The following is a 25499-nucleotide window of genomic DNA, read 5'->3' on the forward strand; positions in this document are numbered from 1 at the left end:
TCCCGGCCCCTGCCAGGATCGGTATGTAAATAGGGCCCGTTACCGGCTGGAGTTACTCCAGTCGGTAAAGGCCTATTAAGGAAAAAAAACGCAGCTGCTGCCCTGGTAGTTATGCCCCTGACAACCACTCCCATGACTACTAAGACTTGGTTCACATTTGCATCGGAGACATAGTCTGGAGACTCGGTTGCAGTGACCACTGTAAATTGGTGTCCGAAAACAGGATAGAATGGAGTTAGTTATCTCCTGACAGTTACTTTGACCCTGCTACAAGTGCTCTGTCAAAACCCACCTTAAAAATGTCTTGGGCGGTTGTCGGTTCTTGCACAGACGCATACATATCTGTCATGGTGATGATATGGTTCCTGTCCGTATAGCCCACAATCAGTGCTAAAATTGAGCATATAGTCGCGATCCTGCTGCAACTACCAGCAAAGGAGAGAACTTGAATCAGATCATTTCTATAAGATAGGGCGCCCCATTGTAGCGGTGACTGCAATTCTCAGTGGTATAATCACCAGGGTATTGCCGTAGAGATGGGTCTAAAGGACGAAGGGCCTAGTAAGTATCACTTTCTATTGATTACTCCATAGAACCTGTATATATTGTCTGTGAAGTATATAAACCTATCTATGCGTTGTCTATCCCCATAAGGCGTTTGTGAAGGCACAACAGGATATTAAGAGCACCCATATTGTCTCCGTCACAACTGCACTTGATATGGATTTGCAGTGGCGCTGCCTAATGGTAGGCTTTGGTACTTCCACAGTGAGAGAGTAGAAGTATATACTTCATAGGCAATATATATAAGTTCCATGGCGTAGCCAATAGAAAGTGATACTTACTGGGTGCATCTAGGTTCACTGTCAGCAAAACTTATATATCTTAGACCGATCCATCCTCGAAAACCTAGGGGTTCATGTATCAAAGGCTGAACCATGGTTAGATTTTAAAGGATTTAAGAAACGTTAGGTTATATTTTTCTTTTTGATATATTCCGCATTCTGCGGTAAATTTATATAGACAATAGGGGACTTGAGCAAAAAGAAAATTCATAAAAATGAAAGGCTAATGCATACATACCCTAAAATGGTAAAATAAGATAGAAAGTGCAACACGTCATGCAGAGCGGAGGCAAAATCCTCATTCACTTACCGTATATACTCGAGTATAAGCCGACTTTTCCAGCACATTTTTCATGCTGATAAAGCTCTCCTCGGCTTATACACGAGTCAGGGTCCACGGAGCACAGAAAACTGGAAGGACCTGGAAGGGGGAGGTCCTTTAGTGCTACTGCTCTGTGATTGGCTTGTCATGAGGTCACCTGACTGTGATGTCATCAAAGGTCCTATAGCCACTGGTATGTAACATCTGCAGATAAGGTGGAGTCTAAATCCTAGTAGCTCCGCCCACACCAGAGTGCGATCACATGGTCATGACGTCATCAGAGGTCCTTTAGCACACTAGGATTTAGCATCTCCCCTGCAGATGAGTGGCCAGGATTCATTGTGTCTTATGGAAGATGTCTGTTGTATGGAGGAGAGGAAGCTCCAGTAACGTGACACACAGGGACCTTCCTTTAGTTACTCTGCCTAGTAATGTCAGGCATTTGGGGTTATTCATTTAGTTTCAGTAACTCCGTGTGCCTCACATTAATAAGTTACCCCTTCATGTTCCTCCTATTAACCCCTGTGTGCCCCATATAAGGGTTACTAATATGTGAGACACATGAGGGGACTAATGAAGGACCTTAATTATGAAGATACCTAATTATTACCTCCATATGTCCCACATATCAGTAACTCTTATGTGAGGCACACAGGGGGTTAATGTGAGGGACATGATGGGGTTAACTGCTATTACTATGATCCCCATGGAGTTACTAAGCTGCAATGCACATGATCAGACTTTATCAGCAATGGTGCATTCCCCCCCTCGGCTTATACTCGAGTCAATAAGTTTTCCCAGTTTTTTGTGGTAAAATTAGGGGTCTCGGCTTATATTCGGGTCGGCTTATACTCGAGTATATACGGTACATCAAAAGCAAAAGTTTAAAAATACAATCTGGAAAGCCGAGATGTAACAATGTGTCTGATCCTTAAAGTGTAACTCCCCCTTTTTTTGCTTATATTGTATGTACTTTTATTATCCTATCTAACGTCCTTTTTATTATAAAACAGGCTGTAATATTCTCCCTGACAACCCTGTAACTGAGCTGATACTAGCGAAAGTTCGTACACATTTGTATTGTGAATGTGCAGAGGTGAAACCTTTACCAAAGGGTGTATAGTCACATCAAATGGTGATGTATCTGCGGTCTTATACCTACCACAGTCAGGAATTGAATATGCAACAGTTGATGCTGCCTATAAAATCTCATTCCTGTTTTAATTAATGCTATCCCCAATTCTTTGATAGCTATTCTTCTAGGATGTATAAAACCGGAGATACAGCCAGTTGAAGTGGCCATCCCCTTGGATAAATGCTTTGGCTTTATATACTGCACCGATGTACAGACAGTCTCCCAGTCCTTAGATGGAACTCCTAATATTGCCATACTTCCTATTCTTTTCCTTTTGTTCTCAATACACAGGTATGGCTTTACCAACATGCGCTACATTGCATCATTGATCAGCGGCGTTGGTATCTTTATGATGGGTGCCGGACTGTCTTGGTACCATGGCATCATGGGCTTACTTCATCCGCAGCCTATAGAGTCTCTGCTTTGGGTAAGCCTTGTATCTTTCCTTACCTAATTCTGACAGACAGCCCCTTCCTGGAGAAAGTAAAAGAATTGTGTTACTCATTGCAGGCATATTGTATTCTGGCAGGATCATTAGTTTCTGAAGGAGGTAAGAAATATTGTCTGCATATTGTATTCCGCTTTCTGTAGCGTCTGTACATTTCACTATAGACTGGCATTAGAGAGAATAATAAGCATACTTGTTATCGGTTCTGCCATAAGATTCTTGTTGGAATGTATTTTATTTTATCCTATATCATTACTATTATTAGTTGGTGACGCAGTGCAGCGTGTGCTCTTACATAGGCAGGATGGCGCACGCAAAGGCCAGCGCTTTAGCTATGATGTATCCAAGAGTAAGCATTATACAGGTCCTATTGTTATATGGCTTCCACGGAATGATCCCAAAACTGAAAACGTAATACATGTAGTGCCATAGAATGTATAAAGCTCCATTAATCTGCTGACTCTCAGATGTCACCAGCCCACACGCCAATATCCGCGTGCAACTGGGCTCTCTTTGGACGTGCGCGTTCTGCTACAATAACCTCTTCTCTGTTCCATTTAGCTACGCTGCTGGTCGCTGTCAATGAGATTCGGAAAAGTGCAAGAGTAAAAGGAATGTCCTTTTATGACTACGGTACGTCCAACACTCCGGCCATAGGTTGTACCTCTGAAGCAGAGGTGACCTACCCACATGCAGGAGCTACATTCAGCTCACAAATGGAGGATATAGACTGCATTAAACATGGGAAATCAACAAAACTTAAAACAATCATTTTTTAAATAAACTTTGAATAGATCAATAGTACAAGCAAATATTGGAAACTTGCCAGTTTTTCCACGTATTAGGCTCCTTATGCCCCTAAAATCACTTCAGTGATCATTCAATAATAATATAAGTTATATAGAAGTCTATGGGGAGAGTAGGAGGGGACTGATGAGAAACATAGAGACATGACTGCAGCTTCTAGTGAGTGTTGTACCTCACCCCAGTACTAGTGTACCGCTGTTTCATGTCCTCCATGCTGTTGTTGCTGCTTCTGAGGATAAGCAGAGAGATAGTGGAGCAGTATCTCCTCTTCTTTGTGTGCTGTCTCACTTTCTCAGAGAAATCGCACTTTACTAGTAATGTAATCGCCAGAAATCATGTTATGCCTCATCTACACCCCTGTTTAGTCACCTGTAATGACAGGGATTCAAGGTTTTTCAGGTATATATATGATTTAGTGTGATATTTAGCACTCTGCACATGCCAACCCAATAAATATCTGGCTTTCAGCTGTTCAGAATTAGAGACCAAAGGGTAGACTGTGGTACAGATGGTACACACATTAGGAAGCGGGTATTATGCCATCCAAGCTGGCACTGGGTTAGTCGTTGCATCATTGTCAATTTGGTATCATTACTGTAAATGGTGGCTATGACTGATGTATTCTATACTGAGCCATCAGGCTGGCGGTTGCGAGCCGTAGATTAGGAATAAGTGCTGAGAGGTCTGTTTAGGCTGGTTTCACATACAGCATATTTTTTTTAAAAAAAACCTAAGTGCAGTATTGATGTGAGACAAGATCAGAAGTGGAATTAGGTGTTTCCCCCTTATACAGTCTGTATACAAAGTATGCATATGATGATTTGCCCCACTATAACCAGCTTTCCTCTCCCGTACTATCTCACTTGTATAAGATTGTGCACGATAACTGCAATTCCAGGTACAGCCAGTGGACCAGAGTGGCGCTGCAGAGGAAAAATAAAAACCTAAAAAAAATAAAACAAAATGTTATTTCGTATTTCATATGATTTATTTTAAATGGGCACTCACTGATCCAAAGAATGGGATTAGCTTGAATGGACTAGTGTTTGGGCCTCCACCTCGCTGCTCCATTCAAAGTCTATGGCATTGAGTATTAAAGCTGAGCACATAATATATACTTTTGTACTTTTATTTTGCTCCTCTTGAAACCCCATAAATCTGTTTTAGCTTGATCTGTATTTAGATTTTTATTTTTTTACATAATCCATAGTGCAGGGAATCATTCATCTAGGCGTTCTTTCCATATTTTTGCAGCAGGGTAAACTCTGACCTTGTTCTTCTAGTGATCCAGTCTAAGGATCCAAGTACTAATGTTGTCCTGATGGAGGATGCGGCAGCAGTTTTGGGAGTGATCATGGCGGCCTCCTGTATGGGGCTGACTTCTCTGACAGGTAAGAAGTTTCCCAGTTTTGCTTTATACTGATCAGTGTCTAGGATCTATGTGTAGCAATGTGCATGCAAGATCGAGCATGATGCTAAAGGGAGTAAATCTTTATTGGGTTATTTCACTGAAATTCTGTCTTCCTAACTACATCAGGGAAGACAGGCTTGCACGTTCCAGTGAGCGCCCTCTATTGGTTTGCAACACTGAGGCAGCAGCTACTTCCTAATTACATCATGGAAGACAGATTTGCATATTCTTCCCATAGCAATGTGCATATGACACTAGCTTCACACCTGCATTCGCTTTCCTTTAGTCAGGTCAGCTTGGGGATCCAAAAAAAATGGAAAACCTAATCCACCACTAAAAAAGTGGTTACCCACAGAAACTGCAGACTCAATAGACTATAATGGGGTCCGGCGGGTTTCCGTCTGAACATGTGGAGAGAAAAGCGCCGCTTGCGAGTCTTTTCTCTCCGCATTTTCAAGTGGATTTTGGAATCTCTGGAGATCAGGCACAGGTGTGAACCTCGCCTTAGTAATGCAGAAAAACAATGTAAAAAATTAATTATTAAATAATATTTAATAAATTAAAAATATATATTACAAATAAGAAATAAAATTCTACCATAAACAGAAAATCAAGTATCAGGGCTCGTTCACATCTGCGCCCGGGGTCTCCGCTTTCAGGTTTCCGTTTCTTGCCTGAAACTGGGCAGGAGTCGGAAACCTGCAGGCATTGTTCAAACCCATTCATTTGAATGGGTTTGAAAAATGAGCGGCGGTGAGCATTTTCTGTTCTCCGCGGCGAAACCGTTTTTTTTTTTTAACCGGACACAGTCAGACATGCAGGACTTTGTGTCCTGTTTGAAAAAATGGTTTCGCCGCGGAGAACATAAAACGCTCCCCGGGGCTCACGTCCGGACGCGGTCTGTCAGGTTTCCGTCTTCTGTCTGCAGAAGATGGAAACCTGAGAACGGAGACCGGGCGCTGGTGTGAACCCGGCGTAAGCTGCACCTAAAGAATATTAGAAATCCTTAAGGGTTAGTTCACACGTAAAGAACGTGTGGCTTATTTTGGCACTGGAAAAAAAAGCTTACAAATTAGGAAGCTTTTTTTTTTTTTTTTTTTTTTTTTTTTTTTGTAAAAACAGCTTTAAAAAAAAAAAAAAAAAGCCAGGCTGTTTTCACCTCCTGTAAAGTGAATGGGCTGAAAAAACCACGTCGTGTTTTTTTCCACGTTTTATTGCAAAAAAAAAAAAAAGGCTAATTTTTTGCAAAAAAACACGCGGTTTTCGCCTCTCATTCACTTCTATTGCTTTCTTCAGGCGCAAAACACCTGAAGAAAGGTCATGTCGCTTCTTTTTCTCTGCTAGCAGTCTACATAGACTAACATTGTATGGAGGAGGATTATGACGTGGATTCCGCTGTCAAAATCCTCCTCCATGTCCCCGTGTGAACTAGCCCTTAGAAGAAGTCAGTGAAAAGGAACAATTGGAACTAGTCCGCTGTCCTAAATAAGTGATCCTCTTCCATCCTCTTATATGTCACTGCGCACATGACAGGTGACTTGACTTTCCTGGTCACAGCTCAGCATGTCATATCCAGCGTTGTACCCTTGTTGCATTATTGAAATCCACACTGAAAAGGTAAATGGCTGACATTGTCATATGTCTGTGTACGATTAGCCCGAATCTCCCATACGCCGCGTCTGCTGTCAGTCTATGGAATAATAAATCAGTATTTGGTAGAGTTGCTGGAAACATTTAGTTGATTGGACACAGGCACCCAAGGCAAATCTCCATGAATTATGTGTGTACACTGCTATTTCCTGAACTTTTAATGCTTTCTTTCACCTCATAAATCTCGGCAGCCACATCTGTTAGTTCTGCCAAGTGCAGGCTCACGTCTCTTTGTTTTATTGTGTGTCACCTGTCACAGAGACAGGTTCAATTTTAAGGTTTCTAATACTCTTATCCGCTCTGCTGATCTCCAGCGCTGCCTACAATGACTTTCTGCTGACTTCTTGCTTCTCCATAAACTTGTGCCACTTACTTCTTACACCCACCTGAGCCCTACCTTAAGTCAGACATGTAGGAGTCAAGATTGTGCGGTTTTTCTCTATGATTTAGTTTGTTTTTTCTCTATGATTTAGTTTGTTTTAGTATTTCTGCTATTCTGTTATTGTGACCTTGGTGTCTTTTAGGGAATCCTTACTATGACAGTGTGGGCTCGCTGGGTGTGGGCACTTTATTGGGAGCAGTATCGGCATTCCTTATTTATACCAACACCGAGGCCCTTATTGGACGATCGATACAACCAGAGCAAGTCCAGCGTCTTACTGAGCTCCTTGAAAGTGACCCTGTTGTGAGGTATGGGCAGTGTGCAGAAGCTGGTTTTACATGATCACCCACATAACAAAAAAAAAGTAGTAATTTACTAATACACAGTCCAGTCACATTAATGTGGTCACCTGTCAAAATCCAGAATAACCACCTTTGGCAGAGCGGACCGCTGCGAGACGTGCAGGGAGAGAGGGGATGTTGTGATGATGTCACTGGGATGTTGAGCCATGCCGACTCCAGTGCCGTGTCCAGCTCCGCTAGGTTATATGGTTGAACATCCATGGCCGATCGAGGTGGTCCCACAGATTCTCTATTGGGGAATTGGCTGGCCAAGGGAGTACGGTAAACTCATCCTGATGCTCCTCGAACCACGCACGTACACTGCGAGCTTTATGACACGTCACATTGTCCTACTGGTAGATGTCATCATCCTGAGGAAAAACAATTCACATGTAGGGGTGAACATGGTCCACAAGGATAGATGCATACTTGTGTTGATCCATCGTGCCTTCCACAATGATGAGTGCACCCAGATGGCTGATGACATGTGACTTCTGCCATTGGTTATTTAACGTTGACATCATTAGTAGGTGGTGGTCACATTAATAGGACTGGACTGTGTAAAAGTAATAAATGTTGAAAAAATATTTTGGATACTTTACCTCAAACTTATCTATACACTTTGTTCTGCTTATGCCCGGTCCACAACTGCATTTGGGGATTTTGTTCCCCTATCCGCATGAAATATGTGGAGAGAAAAGTCCTGCAAACATTTTTCGTGTGGAAACCACATGGACCCCATTATAGTCTATGGGGTCTGCGGGTTTCTTAAGGTAACCGCTTTGTAATGCAGATAGGTTTCCATTTGGGATTCTCCACCAACCGGACTCCCCAAAAAGAAACACATGCACAGATGTGAACCGGGCCTTATTCTCCAAGTATTCTTCTGTTGTATTTCTCAGTTAAGCAAATTAACTAATATTTCTTCTGTATTAATTCCTTGCACTTTTACTTACACCTTGTGGATAAAAATCACCAGTCCATGGTCACGTGATATCCAGTCCACGGTCACGTGATAGCCAGTCCACAGTCACGTGATAGCCAGTCCATGGTCACGGGATATCCAGTCCACGGTCACGGGATATCCAGTCCACGGTCACGGGATATCCAGTCCACGGTCACGGGATATCCAGTCCACGGTCACGGGATAGCCACTCCCTGGTCACGGGATAGCCACTCCCTGGTCACGTGATGGGTACTCGTGTACAGAAAGTACTGTACATTGGAAAATTGCACAACTTTTTTATTACCCAAACGATAAGATTTGTTTCTCACTATTGATCTGAATGTGGCCAAACCCATTTAAAGGCTGGGTACACATTATTCTCCATTTCTGGATTCATCTCTAGTGTGGTCATGTGCTGGGAGGACATTGATCCTACATATTAGGAGAATCTAAACCCTCCATCAAACAAAATCGGCTTGGTTTACAGGCTCAGGTTTCTTGTTGTTTTTGAAGCCAAAGCTACAGGTGTCTCCTAAAAGGGGAGAAAGTGTATAGGACGGATGATACTACTCCTCTTACATTGGATTCATTCCTAGTTTTACCTTCCAGACCAACAACAAAAAAAACTGAAGACCATTTCTTAACAATTTGAAGTCTATAATTTTTGCAGTGAGAAAGATTCCAAATGGAAACAAAAATCTCTGCACGCTCAGCAATTGCAAAGGGAATACTTGGATATAATATTATATGGTCTGGGTCTGAATATATAATACCTGGTTTACTTAAGTCTTGTCGAGGGTCTCTCATGCTGGTTCATAGAGAGGCCCTGAGCAGGGGTCTCCGTGTAGGATGTCCGTATATCCTAATAGGGTTGTTCTTTGCAAGACAACCCCATGAAAGGGAGAGATTATGGAAATGGTTGTTTGTGCTGTCGCTATTTTATGATTGCATGCTTTTTACCCGCCCCATGAAAACATTGTAAAAATAAGTTCCCCGTTCTCATATTTTTAGATGTGGGTTACATAAGGTGAATAGCTTATTGAAATGCAGTCTTTTTCTTACATTTTTTTTCCCCTTAATTTTTCTTTTGAGAAATAGCAGGTAAGGTAAAAGTCCTCCATTAAGATCATTACTAGGAAATGTGCTGAACTTATGTAGTGGTAAATCACTGTCTATTGTTCGAATCCAGAAGCTTCTGCAACGTACGGTGTGCCAGCAGAGCTCAGAATATACAGACCCATAGGAAACCTTGTTTTTATGAAGGTGCGTCTTATTGGGGGCCTTGTACTGTATTTACAGCCGAACCTGCAGACAGTTATTGTCCTGCGACGTAAGCCATCAGAGGCCAGGATTAATGTGTATCCTATTTATCCAGAACACATTTCATCTGCAGCATGGTGGTAATTGCAGCCAGGGACCAGCAAATGTATATTAATAGTCATTTAATCTGCACTAATGGGACATAGCACTTTATTGTAGTGCCCAGGTTTTGCAATCCATTTACTGACAAAAAGAAAAAAATACAGACAGCCAAAATCATATGTTATGTACCTGTTCAGTAGACTTCTGTATGTAAGATACATGTTCCATGGTTGCCGGCGCTCTATATCTCCTATTGTCTCTTTTCAGGGCCATTCATGATGTAAAAGCCACAGATATGGGAATGAGTAAAGTACGATTTAAAGCAGAGGTTGACTTTGACGGACGCGTAGTGACCAGATCATACTTAGAAAAGCAAGATATCGATCAGGTGTTACATGTAAGTTTATTGCCTCTGAATCTGTGTATTAACCCTTTCACTGCCAAGCACGTAGCTTTACGTCCTCCCAAGGTGGCACATCAGTAGCCGAGGACGTAGCTACTACGTCCTCCCTACTAATGCCGATATCTCTGGACTGCATCAACATATCTTGATGCTTTAAAATGCATTTTAAAGAGGAGAATCTCTTCTTTAAAATGATACCAAGAACTTGATGATACAACTTACAGTTTTGGAGAGATTCACTGTTGAAAACACTATTTGGCATTGAGATCCAACTGCAGATCTCAATTCCCGACAGTGTTTCAACAGTGAATTGCTCTAAAACTGTAAGTTGTATCATCAAGTTCTTGGTATCATTTTAAAGAGGAGATTAGATTCTCATCTTTAAAATGCATTTAGTGCATTAAGTCCAAAGATATAGGGCTCTAAAGTGTCCCCCCCCATCTAAGCAAGCAATTTGCGAACTGTAACAGGAAAGGGAGGGGGGCACGAGCAGCTCAGCAGTGTGTACAGAAACAGAGAAACAATCTGACTCTGTGCATAACTTGTATGTGACACCAGGAGGGGGGTGGCAGGGACTCTTCTGTCCCTATTAACCCTTCTCCTGCCAATCAGAGAGCATACTATACATTTGCTGTCTGATTCTCACATATGGATATAATATAATTCCCCCCTGAGCTTTACTAGTGGGGTATTCTTATGTAATACCCTCTAAACATAACCAGGAAGTTTATTGGCGCTGTGACCCAGACGTTTACCATTGTCCAGGTCGCAGCGCCAAAATAAAGTCGCACCAAACACTTACACAACATATAGTCATGAATAAAGTTTACATTTCACCCTGTCCTGTCCATACCTGAGCTTTCTACAGTAAAATACGTCTCTAGTGATATCCATTCCGGATATACGGGCGGATTACTGATATAGCTGCAGGTTAAGTAACCCTTTTGTGTCTGGAGCAAAGCCCCTGCAGAAAGCTTTCTATTCACAGGACCAGAATTTGGAGAGGAATGTGAGGCGGAACACCACCTCAAACTCCTCTCCGTATTCAGTCGCCTGAACTTAGCCTAAGGGGTACTGCACCACGACCAAGTGTTTCGTCTGAGGCATCCGAGGCTCAGTTCCTTTCTGATGACTATAGAGCAGGTGCCATCCTGTTGTGAGATAAAGGAAAGGAGCATCCTATTGACATGAGTGGGGGTGGACAGAAGGTACATCCTAATGTCATCAGCACACCCTTGGCCTATGCACCTGGTCGTGTACATGAGGCCTAAGAGTGATCTCACCAGCTTCGTAGGAAATCTCCTTCATCTCCTAAACTTGTATGTGTGTGCATATTGAGGGGTACTGTCTATACTCGAGTATAAGCCGACCCGAGTATAAGCCGAGGCCCCTAATTTTACCACAAAAAACTGGGAAAACTTATTGACTCGAGTATAAGCCGAGGGGGGGAAATGCAGCAGCTACTAGGAAAATTTCAAAAATTAAAATGGTCGGAGTTTTTGGGTGCAGTAGGTGCTGGGGAAGGGGAGGGTTTTTTTTGTTGTCTGTCTGCCCCTTCCCTGAGCTTGAGGACTGAGTTTTTTCCCCCCACTTGGAATTCAGCCTGGCTAAATATAGGGGATCTGCAGTGCTCCTATTAACCCCTTCCTGGAACAGGAGCACTGCAGATCCCCTATATTCAGTAGACCGGGCACTGTCAGACGCTTCTACCCGAGTATATACGGTAAGTGTTTTACTGTACTGTCGCAAAAGATCTTCTGGATCTTATACAATCAGCCAGCCATACCGATGTTCAGTTTTAATGAATGGACCATCCATATGTGCTGGGTCTAAGCTACGACACAGAAGTCTCCTCTCCTAAGCTCCTCTGTATAAGAGTCTTCCAGTATTATGTCATTGCCTAAGCAACCACTCCGCCTGTATCTACTATTGTCTCTTCGGTAGGCGGCTGGTTTCCTCATGGGAGGTGCCCTTTAATCTCAGCATAGAGCTTGTTGGTGCAATGCTTTTATTATTCATGCACTACTGAAGTATTATGGATCATAGGAAGTGATATTTCACTTTCTTGTTTATTATGCAGGAAATTCGACAGGTGAAGACTCCAGAAGACTTGGAATCTTTTATGCTTAAACATGGAGAATACATCATAGACACGCTGGGAGCCGAAGTAGACAGACTTGAAAAGGAACTAAAAGTAAGTGACATGGGATTTCTCTTTTTTTTTTCTTTCGTTCAATTTTATTTCTAAACAAGGCCCGAAAATTTTACCCAAAAAATCAATCATTCTGCAACTTTCATTTTTTCCAGCACATAAGAAATGGAAACTGAGCTCTGATTGGTTGCTTTTTTTTGTTTACATTATAAAACGAAAGCAGTCCTGTGATTGGTTACTATATGCAGCAAGGTAAAGTGTTCTGTTAGGCTGGGTTCACATGGAGGAATTCTCAGCGGATTTCGCCCCTGAATCGGAATCCGCCTCCCATTGTTTATAATGATGCGGTTCTTGAAACGTGACATGGTTTTTCCAGAAACCGCATCAAAAACCACAAACGTTTTTTAAAGGGAGTTTTCCAGGTGTATACAGTGTGCTGGACAAAAGGAAAAACGACAAAAACCGCACCATGTAAAAAAAAAAAAAAATCCCGTAGAAAACCTTTCCTAATTCTTGAAGCAAATTTTGTTCAACTTTCAAAAATCTCTGTGAGAACATACCTTTAATCCGCTATTGGCTTTGGTTCAAGAAACTGCAGCAAAATCTACAAGAAAAACTAGCTTTTTTTGCAAGGTGAGGCCCTGAAGAAGAGTTTGTTGCCTGAACCAGCCAATCACAGCTCAGCTTTCATTCCTTAACCACTTCAGTACCGGGCCATTTTGTGGTCCAGGATGAGACACATTTTTGGTTTATTGGTGCGGTTTTGAGGTCTGTAACATTTTTCCCGTATGTCTCATTCAACTAATTTCTGCGTCTTTTTTCGGGGACACATAGGGCTTTATTTTTATGTTGTTTTTATTTTCGAGTGTGTTTTAATTTTTTTTTTTTATATCCCTGAAAATAAAAACAAAATAGGAGGGAAATTGTCTGGTTTTCACATTTTATTTTATTTTTTTATTTAATAAAACAAAGTGCTATTGACTTTTTTAAAAACTTTTTTATATTTTTTTTTTTTCAGATGGTGTCCCCATAAGGTCATGGGGACATCTGATCCTTATTTTTTTTTTTGTACTTGAGGCTGATTTCCCCTATAACTGAGGCTGGTACATTTATCCCCAGTTGCAGGAGGAATACAGACTCCTGCACACTGTATACACAGTATACAGAGCTGATCTGGATCCTGTAGGACCCAGCAGCTCGTGTAAGACACTGACACTGGCGGATCACGTGACCGCTGGGTCCGAGGGCGGCCACATCATGGCGGCGCGCATAGCTTTGTATACAGCGCTCATTGAGTGCTGTATACACAGCGATCGAGAAGACAGGGGAGGTAATAAATCTTCCCTGCCATCTCTCTGGGAGCTCCAGCTGAAGTTACAGCCGGCTCCCAGTAAAAGCAGCTGCATGATCTTGTGCAGCTACTGTGTTCTGATTGGACATACCGGCACGTCCTGTGAAAAAAAGGCAACCACTTCCCGGACGTTTATAGTCTGTGGGTGGTCCGGAAGTGGTTAAGCCATAGTGGACAAATGAAGACTTTGCTGTGATTGGTTACTTTGGGAAGTCAGTTTAAATAAATCTGATTAAATCATTTGCAATGTTTTTATTGTGCACCATTTGGAACTATTTCCAAAGATTCACCAGATTTATATTTTGCTTGCACCAGAAAACAAAGCTTTTACACAGCGTTTGTTGTTTTGCATTTCTCTTGGTGAAAGTTGGTTTGGCTTAAAGGGGTTGTCCGGAAAGTGTTAATGCCTGATTCTGGGGATAGTAATGATGGACCCTGGAATTCTGGCAATGTCAGGCCTATGGGTCATGTGATACAAATGGTACCTGTGCTGTGGGGGCTGGCTTTACTATTTTAAGCCAACCCTGTGAGATCAGATAGGTGGGGGCAGAGCAATGATGATGTCATCAGCATTCCCGGGACCAGGTAAGTATAATATCCCCGAACAACCCCTTTATAAATGGAGTTGAGGTTCTTGGATTTTTTTTTTTTTATTGTTTTGTAACAAACTCCTTTTCATAAAAAAAAATTTGCACTAACATCCACTGCCTTAGAACATAAGAAATGTAATTTAAAAAAAATATATATAGGAAAACTATGGTCGGGAAATTGCCGATTGATTCACACAAAATGAATCCTGCAATGTGCGCCTGTTTAATAGGTTTTCACAATTTGAGACACATTATTAAGAAGGCACACGTCATTAAAAATGTCATAAAATTTCACGCAGCTGGTAAATCCCCCACTGTGTTTATTATAATTGCTTCCCTGGGGTCTCGCACTTTAGCTTTGTCTCCTTGCTTCATGTTGTCCTTTCCCTGTTGTGACGGTAGCAGGACGTGGCCTAACATTTTACATGCCTTGATATGTAAATTATAGGCAGGGCTGTAGAGTCAGGAGGCCAAACCACCAACTCTGACTCCTCTATTGTGTCACAGTCTGACTCCAACTCCTGCTTTGTCTCAGACTCCTTCATTACAGGCAGACTGCTGTGGTGAGACAGAAGCCGTAAAGATCGGGGACACATGGTGGCTCAGTGGTTAGCACTGCAGCCTTGCAGCGCTGGAGTCCTTGTGCTCAAATCCCGCCAAGGGCATAAAACCATCTGCAAGGAGTTTGTATGTTCTTCCTGTGTTTGCATGAATTTCCATCCCATATTCCAAAGACATACTGATAGGGAAAAAATGTACATTGTGAGCTCTATGTGGGGGTCACAATCTACATTTAAAAAAAAAAAGAAGAAGAAAAAAATGCAGTAAAGATCCTCTAATTAATTAAAAAGTCAGTAATTGATTCTTGTGTGAAATAAATATGTAACAAATACTGTATAGATTTCATTATGCAATATTAATAGTTGTATAATATCATTAATAACTCAGCATTTTTATTTTGGTTCTGGAATTGATCACCCAAAATAGCTTCGGACTCCACAGCCCTGTTTGTAAGACATGGGGAACAGTTCAGGAAAGAATTGAAATCTATTTACTATTGAAAATGCGCTAAAATTGTGGTGAACACTTCACCACAACTGGGGTGCATACTTCACAGCTATTATTAACAGTTTGAGACATGGAGGTTGGGGATAAGGGGTTTGACTTGTTGAGATAGTGGGGGTCAGGCTTAAAGGGATTCTAACACGTAGGAATAGCCTTAAGAAAGGCTATTCTTCTCCTACCTTTAGATGTTCTTCTCTGCATCACCGTTCCGTAGATATCCCGGTTTTCTTCGGTATGCAAAGGAGTTCTCTCGCAGCACTGGGGGCGGTCTCCAGCGCTCAAACAGCACTGGGGGCGTCCCCTGTGCTGCGAGAGAAATCTCCAGCATCGGCCTCTGTCGTCTTCTGGCACGCCTCTCCGCGGTGTCTTCTTCCGATGGTTTCTTCTGGATTTAAATATCATGTATGCGCAGTCGGCTCTGCCATTTTCTTGTGGCCGCTTACGTGAGCGTACTGTGCATATGGCTGCAGACATGCACGGTCGGCTCTGTCGAATGGCAGAGCCGACTGCACATGCGTGACATCAGCAAATGTTACTGATCCCTGGTATAGGCCATCAATATTAGGTTGCAGGGTTTTGACTCTTGCACTCCTGATGCTTTGGTGAGTTCTGCAGCCATATCATTGGTCTCTAGAGTTAGCAGTAGCTTCCCGCACATTGCAGCTTTGTCCCATTCAAGGACAAAGGATAGGCCATCAATATTGTAACATTAGTAATCTCCTTAAATGTCAGATTTCTGGTTATTTGCTCTTCACATTTCCTAAGTACAGCTGATTTAATGCACTCTGTTCTTTGGAAATGCAGCCTGTCGGGGGGCGCGGGGCCCACAGTCAGAGAACCCCTGACTAAATGAGCCAGTTATTCTATGACATTTACTTCTATGTTTCTACAACAGACTTTGCTGCTGCTAATTTATAGTTGCTAATTTCTTCACTATTCAACTTGTCAGCTCCCCGGAGAGTTTATTTTCAGTTTTGTGTACATGTGTTTTACCATGCTGTGCTCTCACAGTGCTCCTGGAGAAACCTGCGAAATTTAGGGCTTCTTTCTAAATTAATTTTTGGATCTTCTTTGCTAGCTTGACAAAATGAGAATGCAAACTTGCTTCCTCCGAATCTCTAAATATATGTGTGTGTGTGTATATCTATTATATCTATATCAGAATAAAAAAAAATTATGGATCTTAATTGACTAATAAATTTGAATGTGAATACTGAAAATAATATTTATTAATCTTATTTAAAGGGGTTGTCCAGGAATGTTTGTTTATGGCATATTTTTCGGTTACAATATGAATACCTTGCAGGTGGGCGCCAGCATGCAGCTTCTGTAATGGTCCGTTTTTTGGGGCCACTTCATACTCCCACACTAATACACTGCACGGAACGAGAAGGAGATGGGTCTGTTCTCTGTATAGTGGCCATACGTCATATATCAAGCTTAAAATTCACCCTTTTTAGCCCTTTATGACCTTAGGGCTTGCCAGCTAGCAAAATATGAGCAAAAAAATTGACATCCTGACTTTTTTTTTTATTGGTTTTTAATTCCCTTCTTATGGAGCTTATACTGTCATCTTTTGTTTTCATTCAAGCCATAGCCTCGTAGCCTACCTATTAGGGTTGAGCAAATCGTGTTCGGAAAAGATCGGATTCCGATCGTTGATCGAGAAAATTTCGCGATTGGAATTCCGAACACGATCTTTTTAGGTGGGATCGAGATTGGTGATTATTTCCCACAATACTTAGCTACTGGCCAAGCATTGTGGGAAAAGCTAACAATGTTAGCCTTCACACTGAGTATACGCTCCGCTCATTCTGAGCGGAGTGTATACTCCGTGTGAAGGCTCCGCTGTGGTTCCATAGGAATGAATGGAAGCAGCCGGCACACAGCCTTAACCCCCTGCGTGCCGCCCGCGTCCATTCATTCTGATGGGAGACTAGCTAACATCTCTAGTAGCTACTTACCTGCAGAGATGGCTGGTCCGGTGCCCGGTGTTCTTGTTCTTCTTCGTCTCGCTGCCCCCCGCCTCCCAGGTTAGTGTTAAAGAGCTAGGAAGAAGGCGGGGCTTGTGGCCCACACTCTCCTAACTTGGGAGACAGGGGGCAGCAAGGCGAAGAAGAACGAGAACACCGGGCACCGGAGCAGCCATCTCTGCAGGTAAGTGGACACCAGGGGGGACTAAGTAGCCAGAGGATTAAAAAAAAAATCCTCTGGCTACTTAGTGATTAAAAAAAAATCACTACACAGCGTGGATTCTAACAATTAAAGCGTTCAATTGTTAGATTCCATGCTGTATAGTGAATAGGATTGTTTTTAAAATCCGATCTCTGATTAGTAAAAAAAAAACAAAAAACATTTATTTGCATTGGGAGCGAATGAAAAATGATCGGAAATCGGATTTCAAAATCTGAACCTGAAAAGTCAAGATCGGCTCAACCCCACTACTTATATTACTAAAGAATTGTATTTCTCTTAAAGCAGGCGTAGGGAACGTACGGCTCTCCAGCTGTTGCAAAACTACAACTCCCAGCATGCTTACTTGCTCTGCTGTTCTTGGAACTCCCATGGAAGTGAATGGAGCATGTTGGGAGTTGTAGTTTCACAGCAGCTGGAGAGCCGAAGGTTCCCTACCCCTGTCTTAAAGTAACAATTCCAGAGCATTGTCTGCACTGTGCTGTTCCTCTGTTATGTATCCTAGAAATGTATGGATAAATTATTACGATGTGTTTATACTTTCAGCAGTTATAGGACAGTATCAGAGTGTGCAGGGACACCCCCGCCCCACTGGTAACACCCAATTGTCAATTTATCAGTTAATAGATTAACATGGGTCAGAGTTGCCATTTCCCTATTAGATCAACATTGTAATATACATTCTACCCCAAAAAAGGTTAGCGTAAGGTAAAGGATTTTCCGTCCCCAAACTGATAGGTTATCTGTATGTGATCTGTCATGGTCTGACAACCAGAAACCATATACAGTGGGGCAAAAAAGTATTTAGTCAGTCACCAATAGTGCAAGTTCCACCACTTAAAAAGATGAGAGGCGTCTGTAATTTACATCATAGGTAGTCCTCAACTATGAGAGACAAAATGAGAAAGCAAATCCAGAAAATCACATTGTCTGATTTTGTAAGAATTTATTTGCAAATTATGGTGGAAAATAAGTATTTGGTCACCTACAAACAATCAAGATTTCTGGCTCTCACAGACCTGTAACATCTTCTTTAAGAGTCTCCTCTTTCCTCCACTCATTACCTGTAGTAATGGCACCTGTTTAAACTTATCAGTATAAAAAGACACCTGTGCACACCCTCAAACAGTCAGACTCCAAACTCCACTATGGTGAAGACCAAAGAGCTGTCAAAGGACACCAGAAACAAAATTGTAGCCCTGCACCAGGCTGGGAAGACTGAATCTGCAATAGGCAACCAGCTTGGATTGAAGAAATCAACTGTGGGAGCAATAATTAGAAAATGGAAGACCTACAAGACCACTGATAATCTCCCTCGATCTGGGGCTCCACGCAAAATCTCACCCCGTGGGGTCAAAATGATCACAAGAACGGTGAGCAGTAATCCCAGAACCACACGGGGGGACCTAGTGAATGAACTGCAGAGAGCTGGGACCAATGTAACAAAGCCTACCATCAGTAACACACTACGCCGCCAGGGACTCAGATCCTGCAGTGCCAGACGTGTCCCACTGCTTAAGCCAGTACATGTCCGGGCCCGTCTGAAGTTTGCTAGAGAGCATTTGGATGATCCAGAAGAGTATTGGGAGAATGTCCTATGGTCTGATGAAACCAAACTGGAACTGTTTGGTAGAAACACAACTTTTTGTGTTTGGAGGAAAAAGAATACTGAGTTGCATCCATCAAACACCATACCTACTGTAAAGCATGGGGGTGGAAACATCATGCTTTGGGGCTGTTTCTCTGCAAAGGGGCCAGGACAACTGATCCGGGTACATGAAAGAATGAATGGGGCCTTGTATCGTGAGATTTTGAGTGCAAACCTCCTTCCATCAGCAAGGGCATTGAAGATGAAACGTGGCTGGGTCTTTCAACATGACAATGATCCAAAGCACACCGCCAGGGCAACGAAGGAGTGGCTTTGTAAGAAGCATTTCAAGGTCCTGGAGTGGCCTAGCCAGTCTCCAGATCTCAACCCTATAGAAAACCTTTGGAGGGAGTTGAAAGTCCGTGTTGCCAAGTGACAGCCCCAAAACATCACTGCTCTAGAGGAGATCTGCATGGAGGAATGGGCCAACATACCAACAACAGTGTGTGCCAACCTTGTGAAGACTTACAGAAAACGTTTGACCTCTGTCATTGCCAACAAAGGATATATAACAAAGTATTGAGATGAAATTTTGTTACTGACCAAATACTTATTTTCCACCATAATTTGCAAATAAATTCTTACAAAATCAGACAATATGATTTTCTGGATTTGTTTTCTCATTTTGTCTCTCATAGTTGAGGACTACCTATGATGTAAATTACAGACGCCTCTCATCTTTTTAAGTGGTGGAACTTGCACTATTGGTGACTGACTAAATACTTTTTTGCCCCACTGTACATCATCTGTTCCTGCAGCCCCTGGATACTGAAAGCTGGTAATGGACAGAATCGATCCTGCATAGCAGTCCTGCAGTGACTATTACTTGAATAGGACCGATGCTGCACGATAATCCCTCCCCAGTCCATTACCAGCAAGTCTGCTAGAATGGATGATCTATCAGGGGTCCAGTTGTTACCCTAACAAGTCATATACTGACGACCTATCCTGTGCATAGGTCATCAGTATGAAAAGTTATTTTGGGACTGGAAAACCCCTTTAAATGTTATGAAACATTGCTTGGAAGTGCTAGAACATTCGGATCAGCTATTGAGGTACTGGCGCCCACCATCAGGGCCCTGTGAACTATAGCTTTAGCTGCAAACCTATCTGATCTCTACCATTACTAGAGGAAATATTCTTCTCTGATGAATCCCTTATTGATTTTTTTTTTTTTATGGGATGAAATGCATAGAGTCAGGAATAGATGAAGGTTCTATCCTCTATCTATTATTAACAGCTCCCTGGATAGTCACTGACCCAGGGATAGGAGAGGAATATGTAGAGTTTATCTTACTTTAGTTATAACCTAGTGGTGTAGCTAGTGAATAGATATATATAGAGCCTCCGTACCTTGGATAATCTGATAGATATAATGCATTCTGTACAGGAGTCCCCTCGAACCTTTGATTCCACTAACAAGATATGGGAGGGAGATATTTTTGCTCTCTGTCCGGGTGCATAAATAGAGGGCTCCATCTTGCCTGAGTGCCCAAACTGCAACCCGAAACCCACTAATTTATCACAAAGTGTAAACACGGAAATTTAACCTTAATAATGTTCGGATCCACAATTGCACACACTTACAGACCTGCAAAATATGGTCATATGAATGGGGCTTTATAGAGCTTTCTGCTCCACTGTGACCCCTACACAGTATAATCTGCTGCACAGTGGCCCCCCACACAGTATAATCTGCTGCACAGTGGCCCCCACACAGTATAATCCGCTGCACAGTGGTCCCCATACAATATAATCCGCTGCACAGTGGTCCCCATACAATATAATCTGCTACACAGTGGCCCCCACACAGTATAATCTGCTGCACAGTGGCCCCCACACAGTATAATCTGCTGCACAGTGGCCCCCACACAGTACAATCTGCTGCACAGTGGCCCCCATACAATATAATCTGCTGCACAGTGGCCCCCACACAGTATAATCTGCTGCACAGTGACCCCCTCACAGTATAATCTGCTGCACAGTGGCCCCCACACAGTATAATCTGCTGCACAGTGGCCCCCTCACAGTATAATCTGCTGCACAGTGGCCCCCACACAGTATAATCTGCTGCACAGTGACCCCCACAGTATAATCTGCTGCACTGTGGCCCCCACACAGTATAATCTGTTCCACGGATGGGTGCCCAAAGAGATGGCTCTGAGTGCCACCTCTGGCACTCGTGCCATAGGTTCGCCATCACGGCCCTATAGGAACGAGTTTGTATCTTTAAGCCCCTTCCTCTGCTTACTGAGTGAGGCCATGTTCACATGTAGGCATTTGATGCTGAATTTGTCAAGCAGAAGATTTCTGTTCAGGAATTTGAAGCAGAATTTTTATTTTTTTTTTCTGCTTGACAAGAACCGACACAGATTTTGACACTGAATTTGAAGTGGAAGAACGGATGTACAGGGCGAATATTTGTAGGGGCGGCAGTACTGAATCTGTACCGCAGCACCCGTGATTGATCAAAAATTGGTGGCACGCTCTAGCAGAACTCCGGCAATACTCTTAAGCAAGAAACTAGGCAGGACTTTGTGTCCGTGAAAAAAAAAAAAGTTTTCCAGGCGGAGAGGCGGCATACGGACATCGGCGGTTAGCCTTAAAAACTCAGCTGACCGCTGACAAGCCGCCCCCTGTCCAGTTTCTCCAGGGTTTAGGATGGAAACCCCGAGGCGGACAGCAGCGGTAGTGTGACCGCCCCCTAACGCACCCGACTCTAAGGACCGGTCTATGTCTCCTAAATTTTAGTGGCACTTTCCCTTTAATATATAATAATAATTTTAGATCCTCGCACTCACCTTTTGTATTTCAGCTTTAATAGCCGCACATAATTAATTTGCTGGTCTGCCGTTTACCAGAATAATATATCATGTTTTGGCATAACGATAATTAAAGATTAATTATGTGATTATTACTGAAATGCTTTATAATTTTATGAAATATGAGCTCTGCTCTTTTAATAAATTTGCTATTAAAATGGTTATCAGCATGTGCACTTTAAGGCAGTGCCGTTGTTAGTGCAGGCGTACTATGGTTGTGTGTGGGTGGCTGTATCCTCGTTATGTAAACCTCTTGTAATTGGCACTTAATTGCAAACTTTTAATTGTCTTATTTTTAATGAAGATTGTAAAGTTCCTGATTTTAACTTTAAGGTCCAAAAAACCTAATAATTCGGCACATGACTTATTACATCCTTTGTCTCCTCTCGCAGAGCTTCTTCAGGCCGTGGTCTCCATTCTTGTAGTGGCCAGTGGTGCGTGATCCAGATTTGCACCGAAATTACGCGGCCATTGGCCATCGAGGGAGGGCAGACGTTCAATCCCAAAATTGAAGTTTTCATTTCTTCTGTGTTTACTTCTTGAGCACCTTTCCTCCTAAATAATTGAGAAGTGACATTATAAAAATGGACAATTGATATAGAAGAATGAATAGACCACTCTAGCCTATCCAAACCCATTATGAACAAGTAATGGTCCAGCAGTCCAGATAAGATTTAGTCTGGTGATTGCTGGACTATAAATGTTAGGCCCCATGTACACAACAGACTGTGCCGTCCGAGGGGGCTTCCAATGCTTTGTTCCATAGAGCAGCTCCTATCCTGTTCTGTGGCATTGGAGCCTTGAAATTAATGGAGGACAGAAAGCACTCCGGTGCCCATTGCATTCTGCTATAAAATCCACCCTCATCCCCACCAAGCTGTCCTGCAGACTCTGTTGTGTGCACGTGGGCTTAGATGTTGTTGAGTCGCAGTCCCGTGTTCATAAACCAGGGATCTAGACTGGAGCGTTCTTGGGGCTTTTATAGATGTTAAAGTTGGACTATAGAGAGATAATTGACCCACAGGTGACACTGTCGACCCATAGATGTCATAATACCCACATGAGATATATTATACAAGCACCAATAATATTGTCCTATGTGTCAGTAAATGAGATCTACATAGGGACAATATACCGTATATACTCGAGTATAAGCTGACCCGAATATAAGCCGAGGCCCCTAATTTTACCGCAAAAAACTGTCGAAACTTATTGACTCGAGTATAAGCCGAAGGGGGAAATGCAGCAGCTACTGGAAAATTTCAAAAAATTACAATGGTCGGAGTTTTTGGGTGCAGTAGGTGCTGGGAAAGGGGAGGGGGTGTTTTGGTTGTCTGTCTGCCCCTTCCCTGAGCTTGAGCACTGAGGTTTTTTCCCCCCCACTTGGAATTCAGCCTGGCTGAGTATAGGATATTTAGGATTGAGTGATTTAGAACTTTTTTTTTTTTTTTTTTATTATATTTTCTTTAACCCTTTCCTGGCAATGGCATTTTTTGATTTTCGTTTTTGACTCCCCTCCTTCTAAACCCCATAACTTTTTTTATTTCTCTGCTCCCAGAGCCATATGAGGTCTTAATTTTTGCAGGACAAATTTTTCTTCATGATGCCACCATTAATTATTCTGTATAATGTACTGGGAGGCAGGAAAAAAATTCAGAATGGGGTGGATTTGAAGAAAAAATGCATTTCTGCGACTTTCTTACGGGCTTTGGTTTTACGGCGTTCACTAAGCAGCCAAAATGACATGTCCCCTGTATTCTGTGTTTCAGTACGGTTCCAAGGATACCAAATTTATATGGTTTTATTTACATTTTGACCCCTTAAAAAAAATCCAAAACTGTGTTAAAAAAGTTTTCTTCTAAACGTCGCCATATTCCGACAGCCGTAACTTTTTTATACGTCCGTGTACGGGGATGTATAGGGCATCTTTTTTTGCGGGGCCGGGTGTACTTTTTAGTTCTACCATTTTCGGGAAATGTTATTGCTTTGATCACTTTTTATTCAAATTTTTATCAGAATCAAAACAGTGAAAAAACGTCGGTTTGGCAATTTTGACTATTTTTCCCGCTACGGCGTTTACCGAACAGGAAAAATATTTTTATAGATTTGTAGAGCGGGCGATTTCAGACGCGGGGATACCTAACATGTATGTGTTTCACAGTTTTTAACTACTTTTATGTGTTCTAGGGAAAGGGGGGTGATTTGAATTTTTAATACTTTTTATATATTTTTTTTTTGCATTTATTAGACTCCCTAGGGGTGTTAATGCTAATGCATTGCAAAAAATCATCCTCTTTTGCAGGCTGCATAGACCAGCCTTGTAAAGGCTCCCGGCTGTCATGCTAATGTGACGTCGGCCCTGGAGCATGCTCCAGGAGCCGGCAAAATGGTGGCGCCCATGCGCCGCGCAGAAAATGGCGCCTCTGGTGCCTTTGACCATGGCGCTGGAGGAGTTAATGCCTCCGATCAGTCCAGGGACCGATCGGAGGCATTAGAGCCGGTTGTCTACTTCTTAAAGCAGTAGACACCCGGCGGCTATGGTGGCCGCCCGGCTCCCAGGCGGTCGCCATAGTTGCAGACCCGACATGCGGCGTACTATTACGCCGCATGTTGGGAAGGGGTTAAAGCTTCTTTTTTTTCACTATTTTATGGGAGATTCTATACATTACTATTGCAGCTGGTCGTAGACACCCCCCCCCCCCCCCTCCCAAAAAAATTAAAAAAATTTCTGCTTGACTCGAGTATAAGCCATGGGGGGCTTTTTCAGCACAAAAACTGTGCTGAAAAATTCGGCTTATACCAGAGTACTGTATATACGGTACATTAAAAGATGGCGTATGGGGAGATTTCTACATTTGCAGCAGGTTGTAAAGTGAGATTAGTGTTCTAATCTAATTAGACTGACTGCTACAATTGTAAGATGCGATATTGGTGAAGAGCAAAAATGCTAAATTTGGGGGAAAATATATATACACACACATATATATACACACACACACACACACACACACACACACACACACACACACACACTGTGTGTGTGTTTCCCATCAGTGATGTGTGTGTCCCTTTAAGACAGGTTGGTCCATCGGGTAAAGCTGCGCCGCATTGCTAATTCCCCTGTAATAAGCAGGTGGTGTTTGGTATCTCTTAGATTTCCTGGCGCTTATGTCTCGTAGTTGTCACCATATTTATTCTCCTGAGCTTGCAGTAATGTGGCTTGTTTGCTTATCTGTTGTATGCACCTTCTATGATGTAGTCTTATAGTGGCGCATAATCCAGGCCCAGGAAGTCTGTTGATGCATGTACTGAAGAGATGAGATCTGTCACATTAAGTTATGCATCATTAGATGAGGTAAGAATACAGTGCGCTATGTTCAGTACACAATGCTAAACACATTGCCAGGCGGCTACTGCTACAGTACCTGTTTATTACAGAACACAGGAGGGGAACAGCAAAGCTACATGCTATAGGACATGGCGGTGGGACTTACTTTATGGCAGGTATTATGGTAGCAATCATATGATGTATTGGCCGGGCAGGGCACGATATTTCATATATAACCTAGCCTTATTAGAGCACGGTCAATGGCACTTGGCTTGTAGACATCTTCTAAATGCCTGTA

The 25499-nt window shown here is 42.5% G+C and overlaps 1 protein-coding gene across 1 annotated transcript in view; it reads left to right on the forward strand.

The window, feature by feature from the left end:
- SLC30A9 (solute carrier family 30 member 9) overlaps window positions 1–25499 on the forward strand; it is an 88451-nt gene that overhangs the window by 49004 nt on the left and 13948 nt on the right. The window contains exons 11-17 of the mRNA XM_075261613.1: window positions 2594–2729; window positions 2813–2852; window positions 3312–3383; window positions 4841–4948; window positions 7143–7308; window positions 9917–10046; window positions 12133–12246. Of these exons, the coding sequence (XP_075117714.1) occupies window positions 2594–2729; window positions 2813–2852; window positions 3312–3383; window positions 4841–4948; window positions 7143–7308; window positions 9917–10046; window positions 12133–12246 (766 nt within the window). The remainder of the gene's footprint in view (window positions 1–2593; window positions 2730–2812; window positions 2853–3311; window positions 3384–4840; window positions 4949–7142; window positions 7309–9916; window positions 10047–12132; window positions 12247–25499) is intronic.

The sequence above is a fragment of the Leptodactylus fuscus genome, chromosome 1 (genome assembly GCF_031893055.1).
Source record: "Leptodactylus fuscus isolate aLepFus1 chromosome 1, aLepFus1.hap2, whole genome shotgun sequence".
Lineage (NCBI taxonomy): Eukaryota > Metazoa > Chordata > Amphibia > Anura > Leptodactylidae > Leptodactylus > Leptodactylus fuscus.